This window comes from Myxocyprinus asiaticus, chromosome 42 (genome assembly GCF_019703515.2).
Source record: "Myxocyprinus asiaticus isolate MX2 ecotype Aquarium Trade chromosome 42, UBuf_Myxa_2, whole genome shotgun sequence".
NCBI lineage: Eukaryota > Metazoa > Chordata > Actinopteri > Cypriniformes > Catostomidae > Myxocyprinus > Myxocyprinus asiaticus.
Window position 1 is genome coordinate 16,860,153 of NC_059385.1, and position 20,419 is coordinate 16,880,571.

The following is a 20,419-nucleotide window of genomic DNA, read 5'->3' on the forward strand; positions in this document are numbered from 1 at the left end:
TAAATAGTACGTAAATGTAGAACAGTACTGTAAAATAAAGTGCTATGGAATTGTTTAATGAGTGAAAAAAAATCACTTTTAATTTGTAGACAATAATCTTTCATGCTATTTTATTTAGTTTTTCTCCTCTCTTCCTTTCTTGTTTTTTGAATCTACACTGATTAAATGTGTCCCTCTTTTCTGTCCATTTATCCTCAGAAAAAGACTAACATCTAGTTTTTATATTTTATCTTGTCTTCATGCATTGCCATTTTTATACTCTTTTGTTAGATTGGAATATGGAACTCCTACTCAGGCCTCAACCTGACTGAGAGAAAAGACAACACCAACATCACAGATTCCATGGCTAACAGAACCCTTATAGTCACCACAATTCTGGTAAGAGATGGATCAGCTTCAATGTAACTTAGGATGCATGATCAGTTCAGTTCACTCTTTTATGAATTATTCAGTTCATCAGACTTAAAAAGCCCATGAAATGTCCTGACAAGCTCAGATTTCTTTCTTATGTTGATTTTTTTCACAATGAATCTAGAAATTTGGGCAGGGCAGATCGAAGGGGAGGGTCGAAGGACTTGTCCTTTTTTCAAAAGCCAATAGACTTTAGTATATATCACAAATATGGACCATAATTTGCTAGTAGCTAATCGGTTGCAGGTAGTATTAGTGGGAGGGAATCATTCTAGGGAGTATTTGATTGGACAAAATCTGTGTAGTGCAAGATGAGTCATCTATATTTTTGGTCTATTTACCCGGAAGAAGGCGACTGTAAATTTTAAGTATATATATGCAAAAAGTTAGTTTTGTCAACTTCTGCAAGTACACTAGCATATAAATGACCTCAAAGCTAGCAGACATGGACTAAAAGCCACAAAACTCCAATTTTGATTGGATTGAACATAGGGCTTTAATTTAATTAATGGTGTGTTGATTGGTCTATGCGGAATTTTACCAATAGTACATGTGAGTTTTACTTGTGAACAGGAAAACCCTTACGTTATGTATAAGAAGTCTGAAAAGGTGTTGTACGGGAATGATCGGTTTGAGGGCTTCTGTCTGGACCTGCTCAAGGAGCTCTCCATCATCCTTGGATTCACCTACGAGGTGAAGCTGGTATCTGATGGGAAATACGGAGCTCAGAACGATAAAGGAGAATGGAACGGCATGGTTCGGGAACTCATCGACCACGTGAGTGATCTCCTATGATGCCACATGAAGTAATCAAAACTGATAATTACATCATAAAAATTATATGAAAGAGTGCATTCAGTATATCTCACTATGTAGTGTTGTGGACAACAGTCAGACTGTTAATGTGTTTCCTGCATTAGTTACTTGATATTTCTGCATCATATTTGAGTTCCACTCAGGTAATTCCGAGGACCTGGGAATTACTTTTCTTTTTACTGGAAAGCAGTCTCTTGTTCATCTCTAGATATGCTTACAAAGCATAATGAAGTAATCAAATTTGGTTCCATTTGTTTGATTATCTTTATTTACTGGAAGTCTAAGCAGTCCAAAGGTTTGGCAGAACGTCAGGAAAGACGCTGAAACTGTGTATACAAAACATCAAGGTATGCAAGTTTAATTTTAAGTACTACTTTGTGGACAAAGAAAAATGAAAGGGTATTTAGAAAAAACATAAAAGGCATTGGTGCTTTAATTAGGCTGTATAGAGTTGCTGTTTTTAGGGCATTGCCCCTATCGTATCTGTTGGTTTTCTTCTTATTAGAATGATTCCCCTGCCATTGGAGTCAGCCCTTTGAACTGTTCATAGAAAAATCATGAAATTTGCCACACTTATAGAGGTGGGTATGAATAATCCCCAGACAAAATGACTAAATAAATGGGGTCCTAGGACAAACTTTATAACGCCACCACCAGTTCAAATATTCACTTTTCTTTTGTATATATCTTTTGAACTATTTGGCCTACTCTCCTCCCGATGAGTCAAATGGACCCATTACTTTAAAACTCCGCCCATTACAGTGGCCATCATCTTGGATTATGATATTTTGATATGTGCTACCATTCAGAAATTATGCCAACGTGAAGTTAACGATTCAACATGAAACAGGACCTTAGACAAATCTCGGCAACGCTTTGTCCTTCCGAAGCAAAAATTGGCATGCTTCATTAGGAACGTGATCTGAGGATACATGCAAATTTTGGTGATAGCGCCAACTATGGGTCAAGAAATGTCAAAATTGGCTATTGTGGTCCATAACTTTTGAAACTGTTTGTCCTAGAATCATGATCCTGTGTTTTTGGATGTTTGGGGTCATACGGAATCCAACAACCACACATTTTCCAATACATTACCCAATTTCATGCATATTGGCTCTCTGCCATTTAGAATTTTCATATAAAGTGAAATATCTTTTGAAACCGTTGTTGAATTTATTATTATTATTTTTTTTTTAAATAAATTATCCACATCATGTCCTGAGGGTACCTGATCAGTTCGGAGACAGCATAACCTGCAGTTCAAAAGAAAATAGTCTGTTTAGCATGGTTATCATGCTACATGCTATGATAGATTAACATGCTAATCTGTTAGCTTGCTAACAGTAGTGTATTCTATCTTTTAAGGCTATTGGATCACAATACTATCTGTACGCAATATTAGTTTAGCATGCTAATCAGTTAGCATGCTGTCACGGCCGGCTCGTAAGCCGCAACAATAAGAGAAACTACACTTTGGATATCTTGCTCAAAGTATAATTTATTAAAAACAAAAGAAGTAATAACATAAAATAACTGGTAGCAAAAGAGAATGATAACACAAGTCTGAATCGGGGAGAGGCACTTGAAGACTAGCAGAGAGCCAGTTTTAAAGCCAGTGGAACCCTCAGCACAGGTGAATACTGCCAGGACTAATCAATTGACTAATGAACTACTGATGTTAAATCTGATCTGGTAGCTGAGACTGTCTCTTGCACTACTTTGGGGAATGAGTCTATTAATAATCTGGATGCAATGTTAGCCCATTTGACTGATTCACAACGTGCTGATCTGATTAGCCTAATTAAACTGTATTCTGTTTTGTTTGCTGATGTACCATCTCGTACACACTGGGTGGAACATGATATGGACGTTGGCGATGCTGAGTCCATCCGCCAGCATTTCTATCGTGTTTCCCTAGTGAAGTGCAAGCATCTTGATGCTGAAGTTCAGTATATGCTTGACCATGATAGTGCACAGCTGTCGTTCTCAAGCTGGGCATCACCCTGCTTGTTGGTCAGTAAATCTGGCAGTACATTTCGTTTTTGTACTGACTATAGGAAGGTGAACAGGGTGATTAAACCTGACTCTTTCCCCCTTCCCTGCATGGAGGATTGTGTTGACATAGTTGGGGCTGCCAAATTCGTAAGTAAATTAGATCTGCTGAAGAGCTATTGGCAGCTCCCTTTGACAACATATGCACAAGATATTTCTGCTTTAATTACATCTGCAGGATTATTTTCATACAGTGTTATGAGTTTTGGTTTACGCAATGCCCCCGCAACATTTCAGTGGCTTATGAATAGAGTTGTTTTTGGGTTAGAGAGAGTGGCTGTTTATTTGAATGATGTCGTCGTTGTTAATGTCTCCTGGGAACAACACTTGCGTTGCATTGCAGCATTGTTTAGCCACCTGGAGGAGGCGCAACTTACTGTCAACTTGGCCAAGTGTGAGTTTGCCAAGGCGACAGTGATGTACCTCGGAAAGGTGGTTGGACAGGGGAGTGTGTGACCTGTGCATGCCAAGGTTGACACTATTGATCATTTTCCCTCTCTGACAACCAAGAAAGAGTTGATGCGTTTCTTGGGACTGTTCGGCTACTATCGTAGTTTTTGTAAGAATTTTTCCACTGAAGTTGCCCCTTTAACCAATCTGCTTAAAGCTAAGGCTGCATTCGATTGGACGCCTGCCTGCCAGCAATCTTTTGAAGCGCCAAATTGCTTCCCACTTTTGCTCCAGTGTTGGCGGCACCACATTTTGATCGACCTTTAAGTTGTGTATTGATGCCAGCAACTATGGCTTGGTCTATGGCTTGTGAGTTTGAGTCCAGCAAAGAACAGTTTTAAAAATTGTACATCTGTTGATCTCTGAGTCTTCATGTTGTGCTTACTGTAATGTAGGCCTTACATCACTGCAAAATTTCCACTTTATTTAAAAAAAATGTGATGTAACAAAACATTAAACATTATGCCTCTGCTGTACAGGAGCTCTTTGCATTGTGCTAAGTGAATGCCAGCAGGTTCTTTTTTATTTTTATTTAATTTTTTTATAAATAAATAAACGAATATAATTATACTATTTTATAAATATCTTTGTACTTCTACATAATTCTTCAACATATATTTTTTTAAAGTCTATATGAATTTACTTGACAAGCACAAGTTCATTTTCCTCTGTCGACATTTCTTACTGAAACAGGCAGGTGGGGCATATTGAAGGATTCGTCCCTTTTTTAAAATAGCCAACCTGAGTCATCAACATTTTTTGTTAGTTTTCCCGGATAATAAAGATTTTAAATGCGTATGCCTGATAAAAGTTAATTTTGTAAACTTTTAGGGGTATAATAGCATATACTGTATATGGCTTCAAAGATAATTGACATACTAAAAGCCTCAAATCTCCATCTTTGTCAACCACCAACCTCCTTCATAACCCTCCTTTCATTTGTCAGTACGGCAGCAATAAAAGTTTGGAAAATTTACTAAAGAGTCTATTTGCACTTCTTTAGTTTAAACAAGCTTAATAAAATAACAAGAAGCTCAGAACAGACTGTAATTTTTCATCAAAGCCCTGTTGTGGGACTCATCCCCGCAGGCGCTCCAAGATTAGCTTCATTTATCTGCTTTTTTTTTCCAGAAGTCCAGGAATTTACTACAGCAAAACAAGCTGCTGTGTTCTTTAAACAAGTTAGCTACCCTTTCTTTTCCCCTTAACCAGATAGCTGACCTGGCTGTGGCTCCATTGACAATCACTTACGTCCGGGAGAAAGTTATTGACTTCTCTAAACCCTTCATGACCCTGGGCATCAGCATACTCTACCGCAAACCAAATGGCACCAACCCAGGGGTGTTCTCCTTTCTCAACCCCCTCACTCCGGACATCTGGATGTACGTGCTGCTGGCCTGTCTTGGAGTGAGCTGTGTGCTCTTTGTAATAGCCAGGTATGGATGCCGACTTGAGCTTGATGAATTGATATATAAGCGTTCATGTACTGTCATTATCACAAAATAATCCTGGGACAGGGTGATCAGGACCTTCACCTGAAGCAAGAGGGCCTTTTATGAACCTGAAGGGGGTTATTTTACGATAATGACCACCTAACTGCACATTATGCCAATTATTACATATCTACTTTTGATATAAATAAAGAAAATAAATTAGAGTTACAGCAATTTGATTTTATGTGAGAAGAAAGGGACCACAGAGTGATATGAGTACAGTGTAGAAAATTGGTTGTCAGGGACAACGGTCAAATGTGCAGTTTAGTGGTCTTTATACAACAATTATTATATGCAGAATGCTGCGATTGACCAATCAGAATCGAGTATTCCAGAGAGCTGTGTTATAAAGCAAAGAATACAATATGTGCAAATTGGGTTTTAGATAGATCTAGGAACATTGACCCAATTGTTCAAAAGTGTTTTATAGTTTGTCATCATACGGGGCACATTATCAGGCTGTCATTTGAAGAATTTTGCTGTTATCTGTTTTCTGCTGCTTAAGGGAACATCTCACATCCATTTTTAATCTTTGAGTCTGGTTGTACATTTCTCTTTGAAGCTGTCAAAAAGTTTTACAAAGTGCATTGATCGATATCACATTTCTTCGTGGGAGTGCTTTTAAACAGTGTATTTTTCACATATTATATAACTCCACTTGTGAGATGCCAAAATCAAAATGCTGATTTGATGTTGAAACAGATCAATAAGTAATAAACAAAGCTCCCCACATTATTATATTGCTTTCGGAAGATAGATTAATATTGTTGTAATTTCAATCATGGTTATCCACTTTTTCCCAGTACATGCATTATGCACTTTCTCAGTTAGCTCTGTTATGTTTTGTATTTTGAAAGAGGGAGTACACAGTTGCTCCAGAATTGAAGCCCAGTTCATATGCTGTAGCCTCGGGCAGATACCTCTGTCTGTATGCTGAACGAGAATATCAAGCAAGCCATGATACTACATCAGAGCGAAATGGTTGGTTGCTTCTATTAAAATGCAAATTAAAATGCAAAAGCTGTCCAATCAGACTTCTTTAATGGACATCTGGTGGGGTCAGTGTGTTAGTGTGGGTTCATGTTCGTTGGATGACCCATTTGTTTGGAGATAAACTCTGAGGGGGGTCTCTCAAACTTCAATCTTGAATTTTGGCAGCTTTGATGGCACACATTCTGCAGTTTATAGAGTGGGTGTCACACCATGAGGCATGACAAATGTGTCTGGTGACATGTTCTGATCAGGCATTGATTTAGCATGTTTTTTTTTTATAAATGAACTAATTATTGGGATGTTATGGTGGATGTCTTTCAGACACTTTTGAGTAAATGTCGTAACCTCTTTTCAACTGAATTTTCTGCTAATTCTTTCTTTTCCTTGTTTTTTACACTATAAAATGTGATGTGTAATTATTACTTAAAAGGGATAGTTCCACAAAAGGGAAAATTCTATCATCATTTACTCACCCTCATGTTGTTCCAAACCCATATGACTTTCTTTCTTCCTTGGAACAATAAATGAGAAGTTAAACAGAATTTTAACCTCAGACAGCTTTCACTTTCATTGCTTCTTTACAATGAAAGTGAATGGTGATTGAGGTTGTCATTCCCTAACATTCTTCCTAACATCTTCTTTTGTGTTCCACAGAAGATAGAAAGTCATATGGGTTTGAAATGACAAAAGTTATTTATACCTACCTGATCTGACCCTTAAAAATTCATTTTAGTGGTGTAACCTAATTTAGTCAGTTTGATCCAGTCATACTAAATTATATTTTTAGATTTTAATAAAACCAGTTACCACAGGATTGGTTAATTGTGGCATTTTGTGGTCAAATATTTATGTATAATGGCCACTAAACTGTATAATCAACCATTGCCCCATGCAACCAGTTCTTAAATGTGTTCGTAAATGTGATTGCTAGCTTGATATCTTTCGGATCACCCACAGTCTCTTTCTTCTCACATAATAAAGTCATTAAAACACTAATCCATTTTTAATTGAATTATTCCTTACTAATTTAGCTATTACATGCCATATTTTTAAAACAATTTCTTTTTACAGAGTATTAAAAAATCATCTGTGAAAATTCCATCCAACTCTATCCAACTTTGCCTTCATTTTGCTAACTGGGAAGATTAAAAAAATGGAAAGTGTTCCCATAAAACGAGTTATTAATCTGCAGACAGAGCTTCGTTGCTTTTTTTGGCAGATTTTTTTATTAGATTTTTTTTTAGCTGCTCTACAAAAGCAGTATTGAAATTCCCAAACATGCAGCCTCTCAAGTGCACAATAATGTTCAATCTTCTGGCATATATCTGTATTTTCTCTGTGTAAATCCTGTTTTCTTTGACTCCCTCCAGGTTCACACCATATGAATGGTACAACCCTCACTCCTGCAACCCCTCCTCTGACGTGGTTGAGAACAACTTCACACTGTTGAATAGTTTATGGTTTGGAGTCGCGGCTCTCATGCGTCAAGGTATTACACACAACACATCTTTAGTGTGCTTCATTGTTTTCACTGATAAACCTGTGAGTTTAACATTACTGTTTTCTGGAAATCAAAACTAAATTCCACCAATCATATGAGATTTTGCATCAATAAAGAAAGTAATGTGAGAAAATAAGTGTTTATTATGAAATAGTGCAAAAAACTGATTTCATACTTTCACTAAAAATGACCTTGATACCAGCTGGCTAAAGGGATAGTTCACCAAAAAATGAAAATTCTCTCATCATTTACTCACCATCATGCCATCCCAGATGTGTGTGATTTTTTTTTTTTTTTCTTCTGCTGAACACAAACAAAGATTTTTAGAAGAATATTTCAGCTCTGTAAGTCCATTCATTACAAGTGAATGGTGGACAAAACTTTGAATCTCAATAAAGCACATAAAGGCAGCATAAAAGTAATCCATACAACTCTAGTGATAAAATCCAAGTCAGAAGTGATATGATAGGTGTGGGTGAGAAACGGATCGATATTTAAGTCCTTTTTTATTATCAATCTCCACTTTCACTTTCAACATCTTTCAACACTGTGAGAAGTTGTCAGTGCGATACTGCAGATATTGTTGACTTTTGTAGGACAAATTGCTTATGTTCCTCATCCTCATTTTACTCAAATCTACTTTCAAACAGCTCTCCAGTGCACGTTTACATGAGTTCTCCTGTTATTTTTGCCGATTCGCATTCTTCCTGCATATTCTTTCTCCTACCTGCCCATTAGATGGTGATATGCATGAAGAATACAAATTGCTAAATAGAAGAATAACTCATTCCACTCGTGAACATGCATGGGAGGGCTGGCGAAAGTGTAGAGTTATAGTAAAAAAGGACTTAAATATTGATCTGTTTCTCACCCACATCTATCATATCACTTCTGAAGATATGGATTTAACCACTGGAGTCTTATGGATTACTATTATGCTACCTTTATGTGCTTTATGGAGCTTCAAAGTTCTAGCCACCATTCACTTGTATTGTATGGACCTACAGAGCTGCGATCTTCTTTTAGAATCGTTGTTTTCTGCAGAAGAAAGAAAGTCATACACATCTGAGATGGCATGAGGGTGAGTAAATGATGAGAGAATTTAAATTTTTGGGTGAACTCATAGCAAAAATGGTTTAGAAAAGTAAAGTTCTAAGAAAAGCTCAAGCATCTTTTGTGTGCTGATGCCACCTGAACATTTTGTTAATGCAAAATTAAAACAGAAACGTTCATACATTTTCAAGTTTCATACCACTCAAAAATTATTCAGACAAAAAAATAAATAAAAAAAATATAAATATTCAGATTTACAGAGATGTTTAACTTAAATATGTTTTAAATTTTATAACTTGCAATTTTAATGTCATAAAATTTGTTACCAAACTGTATTATTTAAAACTTAAGTTCATACATAAGTTTATAATCCTCATTACATAACATTTATTTTGAATTCATAATATGTAGACTATTTACTAATGCAGTTTGATGGAAATTTGTCATACAATTGAAATGTGTAAATCTTATATATAGACAGCTTTGTGTGTGTGTCAAGTGGGAATTGTGGTGGCATAAAACACACCACTGGCAGTCATAAGCCACAACCAGTTGATATTATATTGATTTTTTTTCCAGCCTGCAAAGTATTAGTTGTGGTTCTTCTGCTGTACGGGGTCTGATGTGGTGAAGTGAGGTCTGTAGGTTCCGCTACAGAAGGCATGAAACAAAATGGATGACCTGTCAGGTGTGCAGAAAAGTGTGACACCGCAAGAGCGACTTTAATGAGCACTGGAGAATCGGACAAATCATTATGCACCATAGTCTGACCTCACATTACCAAGAGTTTCCCTTTGAAATATTAGATCAATCTTATTTACTTCAGTGAGACTGCTCAGCCATGAAGCAGTAATGCTACCAGAAAGTTTAAGCTCAGTTTACAGTAGAAAGAGCTAGAGTTAGAGGAATTTTGTGTCACTGGTAAGGATTTATTGGGCAATTTCATTACACATAAGGCGATATCATGAAAAATAGAATGTTCCTTGATCTTTAAAAAAAAAAAAAAAAAGGCTCAAAGTACTACATAAACATACTGTAAGTTCCAAAAATGAAAACTGTCTCCACAGTCCCAAAAGACCATATATTGAAAGTAAACTGCAAAAACAGCTCTTTCAGAACTTCTGCAACTTTTTGATGTCAGACAGATCAATGCATTAAAAAAACAAAAATGATAATTCTGTTATAATTTACTCACCTTCATGTCCTACCATACCCTTAAGACTTTCTTATGCTGAACACAAAAGTAGATGCTTTAATTAATATTCTGGTCTGTTTTTTTTTCTCAATACAATAGCAGTTGATAGCAACTTACTTTCAAGGTTAAGAAAGACCCAAAAAGTAGTCCATGTGAGTAATGCATAATATTCCAGATCTTCTGAAGCAACACGATAACTTTTGGTGAGAAACAACCTGAAATTTAAGCCATTTTTCAGTGGCTCTTATTCTTTTGGGTCCTTTTTAAGATTTAAAATGAGGCATTATCCGCTGCCATTGTACTGAAAAGACAGGCTGTGATATTCATTAAAACATCTTTTGTGTTCCACATAAGAAACAAAGTCATACAGTCATTCAGTGTGGATTGTTTTGTGAACCTGACACAATGTATTGCAGGCTTTTAAAAGAGGCTGTTAATGAAGGTTGGGATATCGCTAACTATTTTTGGAGCCGACAGCAAACCCGCAACCCACGAGTAAGCATTTTTTTCTATTTACGTACACGAAGAGAGCAAATAGAAGTCTTGAACTCTAATGTAATTGTAAAGGTCAGAGAGAGGGTATAAAATGGTCATGTGAAACAATTTTTGTGCAAGGTATCAACCTTGACAAACATCAGTGGACCTCAGGGAAAAATAAAATGAAAAAAAAAAAAAACATGATATATGTCCCCTATAATCTTTTTGAAACCCACCCACACTCATTGTCTTACTTAGAGTTATGTATGTTACTGTATTTGTTTTGTTTTTGCATTGTCACCTACCACCTACATGAGGTTACTGAAATAACCTTGTTGTTGTTGTTGTTGTTGTTGTTTTCAAACACTTCATCAATTAAATCATTCAGTGGGATACAAATAAGCCAACAGTAGAAAAGCTGTGAGAATAAATCAACACAATAACAAAACTGAGATAAGATTTTTGACATTTGTTTCTCCTTAAAGGGATAGTGCGTCCAAAAATGAAAAACATGTCGTCATTTACTCACCCTCACGTTGTTCCTAACCCTCAGTCATATGGGTTTGGAACAACATGAAGGTGAATAAATGATGACAGGATTTTTATTTTAGGGTGAACTATACCTTTAAGTTGACAGAACAATATTTAAGAGGATTATTCAATGATGCTAAGCCTGTTTTGGGTTTCGTTAACTGTCTAGACAACTTTCGTTAATCTTGTCTAACAGTACTTTGTAATAAAATCAGGATTATGATTGACAGGTACGTCCTGCCCTTGCCTTTTAAGAGCAAGATGGGGGTCACAGCTAGTGTCTGGCTGTGCTAATTATCTGAGATTAGCCACAGTGGCAGCGTATGCAAAGGAACAAACACACCTCGTAGCGTCTGTCAAAGAGTGTTGCTCCCTATGAGTCAATAAAGAGTGACATCAATTAAAATGGTATAAAATGACTTTTGTCAAACTCAATAATTAATCTTGACCTTTCAGTTACGCCAGTGCTAATAGAGCCCTTTAGAAGATATCGAACACTATCTTTTGCATTAGCCTTGGATTCTTGTCTTTTAGAGAAATTTGCAGCATAATACAGGGTCTTTTTCCATTCAGTTCCCCATGACAGACTACTTTGATGGAAAACAGCATGTATGGCCATTTTGTTGTATTGTGTTTGTTTTGGCTGACTACCTTGCAATTGCTAATCGCAGTTGCTAGACGTACCTGGCAATCAGGCTAAATTTTAAAGTTGTGCTCTACGTGATGCTTTAGGCCAGCAGTTACCAATTAGCAGACCGCAGTCTGGGTCTGGACCCCGGCTTTGTTTCATCTGGACTGCGAGTCATCATGACAACGGTTGCCACATCTTACCGTTTCTACAGTTTAAGTGAGCAGCATGTCAAAACTACGGAGCTGTACACACCACACTAATTAATATTTTTCTCTTCCACCGAACACGCTTCATTCCCACTCCCCACGCGTTGCCTCTCTCTCCCTGCTATAGATATAAGGTGCCACATAAACCCTGATAAGTATAGTGTTACTGTTGTTAAAATAACAACAGTAGCCAAGATATGGTGAGCAGCAATATAGATGGATACTAGCATCTTTCACCTAAACACATTGCAGAAAACAAGAATGTAGCAAAGTGAAACTATCTTCATCTGTCTGATATATGACTCTGATGGTTCAGCTAAGGCAGGTTTGTGACAGGACAAGTTAACGTAGCACCTATAACGTTTTTGTCCCCCTGTCTAAATTTTAGCTTCATTAACCAGCATGTCACGAGCCTTTCATAATAAACAAACTGATTTTTGTTCTAATTTTGTGAAAATTAATCAAAGATGTCATCATCTCTGGCATGGATGGCAAATAAAAACAACCAAAACTTTTGAATGACTAGTTATCCTAGTAGAGTTCTCTGCTGTTGAGAACGTTTCCATTATTTCATAGTCAGCCTATATACAGTTGTGCTCAAAAGTTTGCATACCCTTGGAGAATTGGTAATATATGTACCATTTTTAAAGAAAACATGAGTGAGCAGGCAAAACACATTTATTTGATTTCTTATGGGATTCATATTCAACTGTAGGTTATAACAGAATTGCACAATCATAAAACAAAACATGGCAACAATGAAAAAAATGAAATGACTCCTGTTCAAAAGTCTGCATACCCTTAGTTCTTAATACTGTGTATTGCCCCCTTTAGCATCAATGACAGTGTGCAGTCTTTTGTAATATTTGTCTATGAGGCCCCAAATTCTTGCAGGTGGTATAGCTGCCCATTCGTCTTGGCAAAATGCCTCCAGGTCATGCAAAGTCTTTGGTCATCCTGCATGAACCGCACGTTTGAGATCTCCCCAGAGTGGCTCGATGAAAAAAAATTAAAAAAAATAAATAAATAAATAAAATAAATATATATATATATATATATATATATATATATATATATATATATATATATATATATATATATATATGCATACACAAGTGTACAAATGCACACACAAACTACTGTATGAATTTGTTTTGTTGTTCCAACTTCCAGCTCATTCATGCATGAAAGACAATCACTGCCTCTTCAGTATCAGAGCCATGGTCTGTCTTTCTGACTACAAAATTATCACACATTAATTGGTTAATAGAAAGTTATCCACCCATTTATATCTTACGGACCCACACCCAGTTAATTGCAGTGACTTGTCTTATGGTGCCACCACACTCAAAAAATTTATTTTTGGGGGTTGTTCAGTTTACTTAAAGTAACACAATTCTTGAGCATTTTGTCACAACTTGATTTCATTGCATTCCATCCAATTAAATTTGTACATTTTAAGTTTACTTTTACTAGTTGGGACTACATGAATACATTTTGTAGCATTAATGAAACTGGGCAGGAGATTTCCATTTCCCAGCATGCTTTGCATGGGACTAGATGGGGTGAACAAATGTTGAAATTAAGTGTTATTTTATGCATGTTTGAGCAAGATGAGAATAGGAGGAAATTTGTTAATGTTTAATGTTCTAGGGCCTGGGTAGCTCAGCGACTATTGACGCTGACTACCACCCCTGGAGTCGCGATTTCGAATTCAGGGTGTGCTGAGTGACTCCAGCCAGATCTCCTAAGCAACCAAATTGGCCCGGTTCCTAGGAAGGGTAGAGTCACATGAGGTAACCTCCTCGTGGTCACGATTAAGTGGTTTTCACTCTCAATGGTGCGTGTGGTAAGTTGTGCGTGGATCGTGGAGAGTAGCATGAGCCTCCACATGCTGTGAGTCTCCACGGTGTCATGCACAGTGAGCCACGTGATAAGATGCGCGTATTGACTGTCTCAGAAGCAGAGGCAACTGAGACTTGTCCTCCGCCAACCGGATTGGGGAGAGTAACCGCGCCACCACGAGGACCTAGTAAGCAGTGGGAATTGGGCATCCCAAAATTGGGGAGAAAAGGGGATTAAAAAAAAATACAAAAAGTTAAATGTTCTATTATATAGGTATTTAAATAGAGTTTCTGTTAGGCTGGAGTTTTGGGGGTTCCACTGTGGTGAAGACTGGCGTTTGTGCTTAGGTTAAGGATAAACTTAACCTTTCAAGTGATTCTTGATTCAAGTACTGTTTAGCTGCATAATCAGTTGCTATCAAATTGACAGTGCAGCCGTTTCACTGTACTTACACTTGCTCGCCTGGTATGTACTAATGATTAATAAGATAAGTTGGACCACCATAAGAACATTAATTAAAATATATATATATAATATTAAATTGAGTACCAACCTAACAAAGTTTAGTTAAAACTACTAAAGTACATTGAATTGACCTAATTTAACTAAATTATGTTGGTTTAATGAAACTGACTTAATTTGAATTAATTAAATTAATTCGGCCTATTCGGCGACACCGTCGAGGACTTTGCCCAGCAGTTCTCCATGGTGAAGCAGCAGACAGAGGCTTTCCGGCACATCCTGCCCTGGCATGGCTCAAGATCCCGCACCCCGCCTGCTCGTCGTAATGATGTCCTTGGTCCCCCTCGCCCGGAGCATGGAGCGTGGCTTGAGCTTTCCAACCCGTCGCAATGGCTGATCCGGACCGTCCGACTCGACTACACGATTCAGTTCGCCAGGCGTCTGCCCAGGTTCAGCAGCATCCACTTCACCTCTGTGAAGGGCGAGAACGCTGCTACCTTGCGCGCAGAGATCGCTATCCTCCTATGGAAGGATGTGACAGAGCCTGTCCCTCCGGCCGAGATGAAGAAGGGGATTTACAGCCCCTACTTCATTGTACCGAAAAAAGGCGGTGGGTTGCGGCCAATCTTGGACCTGCGAGTACTGATCCGGGCTTTACACAGACTCCCGTTCAAGATGCTAACGCAAAAAAGCATTATAGCGAGCGTCCGGCATCAAGATTGGTTCGCGGCGGTAGACCTGAAGGACGCGTACTTCCACGTCTCTATTCTACCTCAACACAGACCCTTCCTGCGGTTTGCATTCGAGGGTCAGGCGTATCAGTACAAGGTCCTCCCTTTCGGCCTGTCCTTGTCCCCTCGCACCTTCACAAAGGTCGCAGAGGTAGCCCTTGCCCCGCTAAGGGATGTGGGCATTCGTATCCTCAACTATCTCGACGATTGGCTAATCCTAGCTCACTCTCGGGATGTGTTGTGTGCACACAGGGACCTGGTGCTCTCGCACCTCAGCCGACTAGGGCTTCAGGTCAACTGGGAAAAGAGCATGCTCCTCCCGGTTCAGAGCAACTCTTTTCTCAGCTTGGAGTTGGACTCAGTCGGTGCTGACCTGTTTGAAGGCGTTCAGACAGAAGACAGCGGTTCCACTGAAACTGTTTCAGAGGCTCCTGGGGCATATGGCATCCTCAGCGGTGGCCACTCTGCTCGGGTTAATGCATATGAGACCGCCTCAGCACTGGCTTCAGACTCAAGTCCCGAGATGGGCATGGCACCGTGGGACACATTGCGTGGCCATCATGCCGATCTGTCACTGCCTCTTCAGCCCTTGGACCGACCTCACGTTTCTATGGGCAGGCGTTCCCCTAGACCAGGTCTCAAGGCGTGTCGTGGTTACAACAGATGCCTCCAAAACGGGCTGGGGCACTGAATGCAACAGGCACGCAGCCTCCGGCTCATGGATGGGCCCGCGGCTACATTGGCACATCAACTGCCTCGAGTTGCTGGCAATTCTGCTCGCCCTGCGGAGGTTTCGGCCATTGATCCATGGCGAGTATGTGTTAGTTTGGATAGACAACACGGCAACGGTAGCATATGTCAACCGTCAAGGCAGTCTGCGCTCCCGTTGTATATCACAACTCACCCGCCATCTCCTCCTCTGGAGTCAGCAGCACCTCAAGTTGCTGTGGGCAACTCACATCCTGGGCGACCTCAACACTTCAGCGGATGCACTGTCATGGCAGGTTACCCTCAGGGAAGAGTGGAGGCTCCACCATCAGGTGGTCCAGCTGATTTGGAGTCGATTCAGGCAGGCACAGGTAGACCTGTTCGCCTCCCAAGAATCCTCCCACTGCCCGCTCTGGTACGCCCTGACCGAGGCACCTCTCGGTATAGACGCGCTGGCACACAGCTGGCCCTCTGGAATTCGCAAATATGCATTCCCCCAGTGAGCCTACTTGCACAGACCGCCATCCCCGCCATCCCCCCCCCGAACCTCTGGAATCTCCATGTCTGGCCCATGGACGGGACACGGAAGACTTAAGCGGCCTACCACCCGCGGTGGTAGACACAACCACTCAGGCTATGGCCCCCTCTATGAGGTGCCTGTATGCCTTTAAGTGGCGTCTGTTCGCTAAGTGGTGTTCTTCCTGAGGCGAAGATCCCCAGAGATGCGCAGTCAGATCGGTGCTTTCCTTCCTGCAGGAGAGGTTGGAAGGGTGGCTCTCCCCCTCCACCTTGAAGGTGTATGTAGCCGCTATAGCGGGTTCTTCAGGGTCTACGGAGAGACCCCTTTGAGCCCTTGCAGTCAGCTGAGCTTAAGGCACTCTCTTTGAAGACTGCCTTCCTGACTGCCCTCACTTCCATCAAAGGGAGGAGACCTGCAAGCATTCTCTGTCAGCGAAACGTGCCTGGAGTTCGGTCCGGGCTACTCTCACGTGATCCTGAGACCCCGACCGGGCTATGTGCCCAAGGTTCCCACGACCCCTTTTAGGGACCAGGTGGTGAACCTGCAAGTGCTTCACCAGGAGGAGGCAGACCCAGCCCTGACGTTGCTGTGTCCGGTGCGCGCTTTACGCATCTATTTGGATCACACGCAGAGCTTTAGAGTCTCTGAGCAGCTCTTTGTCTGCTTTGGTGGACAGCAGAAATGAAGCGCTGTCTCCAAGCAGAGGATCGCCCACTGGCTCAGTGATGCCATAACAATGGCATATCACACCCAGGACGTGCCGCCCCCGGCAGGGCTATGAGCCCATTCTACCAGAGGTGTAGAGGCCTCCTGGGCCTTGACCAGTGGCGCCTCTCTAACAGACATTTGCAGAGCAGCGGGCTGGGCAAAACCAACACCTTTGTGAGGTTCTACAATCTCCGGGTGGAACCGGTTTTCGCAGGAACAAGCAGGTAAGTCCGGGACAGTTGGCCGGGTGTATCGCTTGCACATAGCACCTTTCACCTCACCTGAGCTGAAGACGTGCGCTGTTGACTCCCAGTAGTGTTCATAAACTGTGTTCCTTGGATGATTTCCTCCGAGCCCTGTGGCAGACGAGTTCGCGGAGAAACTCGCTGCCGGCTCAGTACATGTGCTAACTAAGCCGTGTACTGGGGTAGGTGCTCCACATGTGGTGGTTCCGCATAGGTAACCCCATGCGACGTATATCTTCCGCTAATTTGTTTCCCTGTTGGTAATCTGAAAATGTTTGTAGAAACTCCTCCCCCATAGGGTAGGACCTACCATGGGACTTCTCCACATGACATACTTCCGACAAAGTTTGGCAAGACCATGTGACGTATTTCCACTCAAAATACCCCCCCCCCTTTCTGGGCAGGGTGTGGTCACCCCCCCCCCCCCCAACGTAGACCTGGTGGCCCCAGTCGGTTAATTCCTTTTTTTTGGGGAGAGGAAAAAAAAAGAGGATAAGAGGCCACGACTGGGCTAGACTGTCTCTATCTTTTGGGCAGTCAACTTGTCCCCAAAGGGCCGTTCGACACTCATAACAGTGTTGGGGGAGGTTACGTGTCGGCCTGGTGTGCTGGCTACAAGGCACACAGTGGTCTGCCCGTCACACACCACCAGTTCACGTAACACAGTTCAGCCAGTTGCGGCATTTCGTATAGGGACCCCTAGTGTCACTACATCGACACAACGTCGAGTGAGTGACAGATAGGGAACGTCCTGGTTACTTGCATAACCTCCGTTCCCTGATGGAGGGAACGAGACGTTGTGTCCCTCCTGCCACAATGCTGAACTACCCACTGAAATGGCCGGGACCTTGTCTCGGCTCCTCAGCACAAAACCTGAATGAGTGGTTGCATACCAGCTCCTTTTATACCCGTATGTTAGGGGGAGTGGTATGCAAATACCACTCGCCAATTTTCATTGGCCTTTTATCAAAGACCAGAGGTGTTTCGGGATCCCAAGAGTGACCCCTAGTGTCACTACCTCGACACAACATCTCGTTCCCTCCATCAGGGAACGGAGGTTACACAAGTAACCAGGATGTTTTCAGGGTAGCAAAGTTTACTGTTCTGATAACCTTTACTTTTCCCTGTGGAACATGGAAGCTTGACCTTTGACCTAGTTTATTTACTGAATTTATCTGAATTTCTTCTTAATCTGAAAATTTGAACCTGTAATTTTATAATCTCAGTATTTACAGCCAATTCTGTCTCTAAAAAAAATTCAAAACCAAAAACCTGATGTTTAAAAATACTAGTTTATAAAATACACCAGAAAAAAATTTAATTTCTTAAATTTAAATGTCTTGTCTAGTATTAAAATGTACAAAATTCAGATTCAAATCCTTTATTCATTGTTCTTGCTCCATACATGTAATTACTACTCAAATGTTTCATTTAGATTATGTTTGCAGATGTTTTGCGCTTGTGCAGTGCATCGTAAAAAGTATGCATGCATGAAACTGTAGTTCCAGCTTTGGCCATTGGAGGCAATTCAGAAATTAGGAAAGCAGAGACTGATTTTAACAGACAAAAAAATGTGACCTCCTGTTGCCGATTTTCTGAGGGATCAGTATGTGTCTGTATGGTGAGGGGGTGAATCTGATGAAGAAATGTTGGGGCCATATTTCGCCCCCAAATCAAAAGAAAAAATTATATTTTGGAAAATAAAGGAACATTAAGATATAAAGTTTTGCATTGTGACACTATTTCCATGACAAACACATGTTCAATTACACAATGATATATATATATATTATTATTTATTTTATTTTATTTATTTTTTTTATCAAATCAGCATAAATGAAAGGCAGTAAAACAAATACTGCAATGATGTACACTTGGGTAGTTGATGTATAACATGTCCATTATATTTTTTTTATTTACATCAAGACTTTAGGTAAAATTATATGAACGTATATGGGAAAGTGTATATTTTAGGTGTCATGACTGGTCGTCATTTCTTTAAATATTTTTACCTTTTTTCCTCTACTTTTTTTCTTGATTTACAATGATTTCAATGGTATGACCGTGTATTTTAATTGTCATGAAAATTGTTACAATGCAAAAAAAAAATCTTAATCTTAATATATTATCCTAAAATAGGCTAATTTTCTTTATGAAAAGATAATTTATTATTTTTTACTTTTGATTTTGGGGAGAAATATGACCCAGATATTTTTTTGACAGTTTACATGAGAATCTGTAAGTCCAGGAGAGTTTATTCAAGGCTAGAGGATTCCCTGCCTTTCATCGCTTTTAGTTAAGATAGCGTACAGTTCCCATGATGGCTTCATATTACAGCAATCTATCAGAGCCATGAGCATTCCTGCCATAGTGAACATGCCGTTAGAAAAACACACATCAGATTTATCATTAAACTGTAGGTTAAAATCTAGAGAGAGCATGATGAAAGAAGTAATGTGAACCCTTGATAAAACAACGAACTTCACAGCAAAGTTCATGCTGCTCTGTAGGGAAGTGTTGTCATTTCTGTTTATATCTTTGGTGTCCTGAGCAACTCTCAGTCACGTGTGTGTGTGTGTGCGTGCATGTGTGTGTGTGTGTGTGTGGTTTTTCTGAAATGCTTTGCTTGTGCTTTATTCCTTCAAAAAAAAATGCCACTTGGTATGATATTTTATTATACAGTGCAGTGAAATTCATACATTTTTAAGTGGCCAAATACTTTTTGAGAGCACTGTACAGTTCATTATGATCTAATAGCGTAGTGCATGGAATATTTCTTCAAAATAAATCTCATGCTATGAAATTAATGCTTTTTTCATTGTGGCTTAATTGTCCAAATACTTTTTGGGGCCACTGAATATGTTTTGCTAAACACTTTTATCTGTTATTTCAGGATCTGAGCTGATGCCCAAAGCCCTGTCCACCAGAATCTTGGGAGGGATTTGGTGGTTCTTTACTTTAATCATCATATCTTCCTACACAGCCAACCTGGCTGCTTTCCTCACTGTGGAGAGAATGGACTCCCCGATCGATTCCGCCGACGATTTGGCCAAGCAGACTAGAATTGAATATGGAGCTGTGAGAGATGGATCCACAATGACCTTCTTTAAGGTAACATGTCTTACATGTAGAATTGATGAGCTGATACACTTTGTTCCCAAAAAGCAATTGAAATACAATATACAGCAGGAGTGTGAAGCCATGATTCAAACACTCAATGGATTTGAGCAAATTATTAATTTTACAAGTGCCTCACCTGCACAGAAGAAGCTGGGATAAATGTATTGAATTTTTGCTGGGAAAAAGCATATCAGTCTGTTTGTGTCATGATAAGATACAAACTAATAAAACTGATGCAAAGTCACAGACAGATACGTTTTAGTTAGTGTTT

General features: G+C 39.9%; 1 protein-coding gene across 9 annotated transcripts in view; it reads left to right on the forward strand.

Annotated features, from left to right (window-relative positions):
* Positions 1–20,419, forward strand: part of LOC127432848 (glutamate receptor ionotropic, kainate 1-like) — a 91,681-nt gene that overhangs the window by 59,242 nt on the left and 12,020 nt on the right. For 7 of the 9 annotated variants that reach the window (XM_051684306.1, XM_051684302.1, XM_051684301.1 and 4 more), the window contains 5 exons: positions 271–378; positions 985–1,188; positions 4,942–5,165; positions 7,586–7,704; positions 19,922–20,139. In XM_051684306.1, coding sequence (XP_051540266.1) covers positions 271–378; positions 985–1,188; positions 4,942–5,165; positions 7,586–7,704; positions 19,922–20,139 — 873 coding nt within the window. Of the gene's footprint in view, positions 1–270; positions 379–984; positions 1,189–4,941; positions 5,166–7,585; positions 7,705–10,380; positions 10,460–11,704; positions 11,738–19,921; positions 20,140–20,419 lie in introns of those variants that run through there. The other 2 variants (XR_007895801.1, XR_007895802.1) reach the window with 2 other exon arrangements.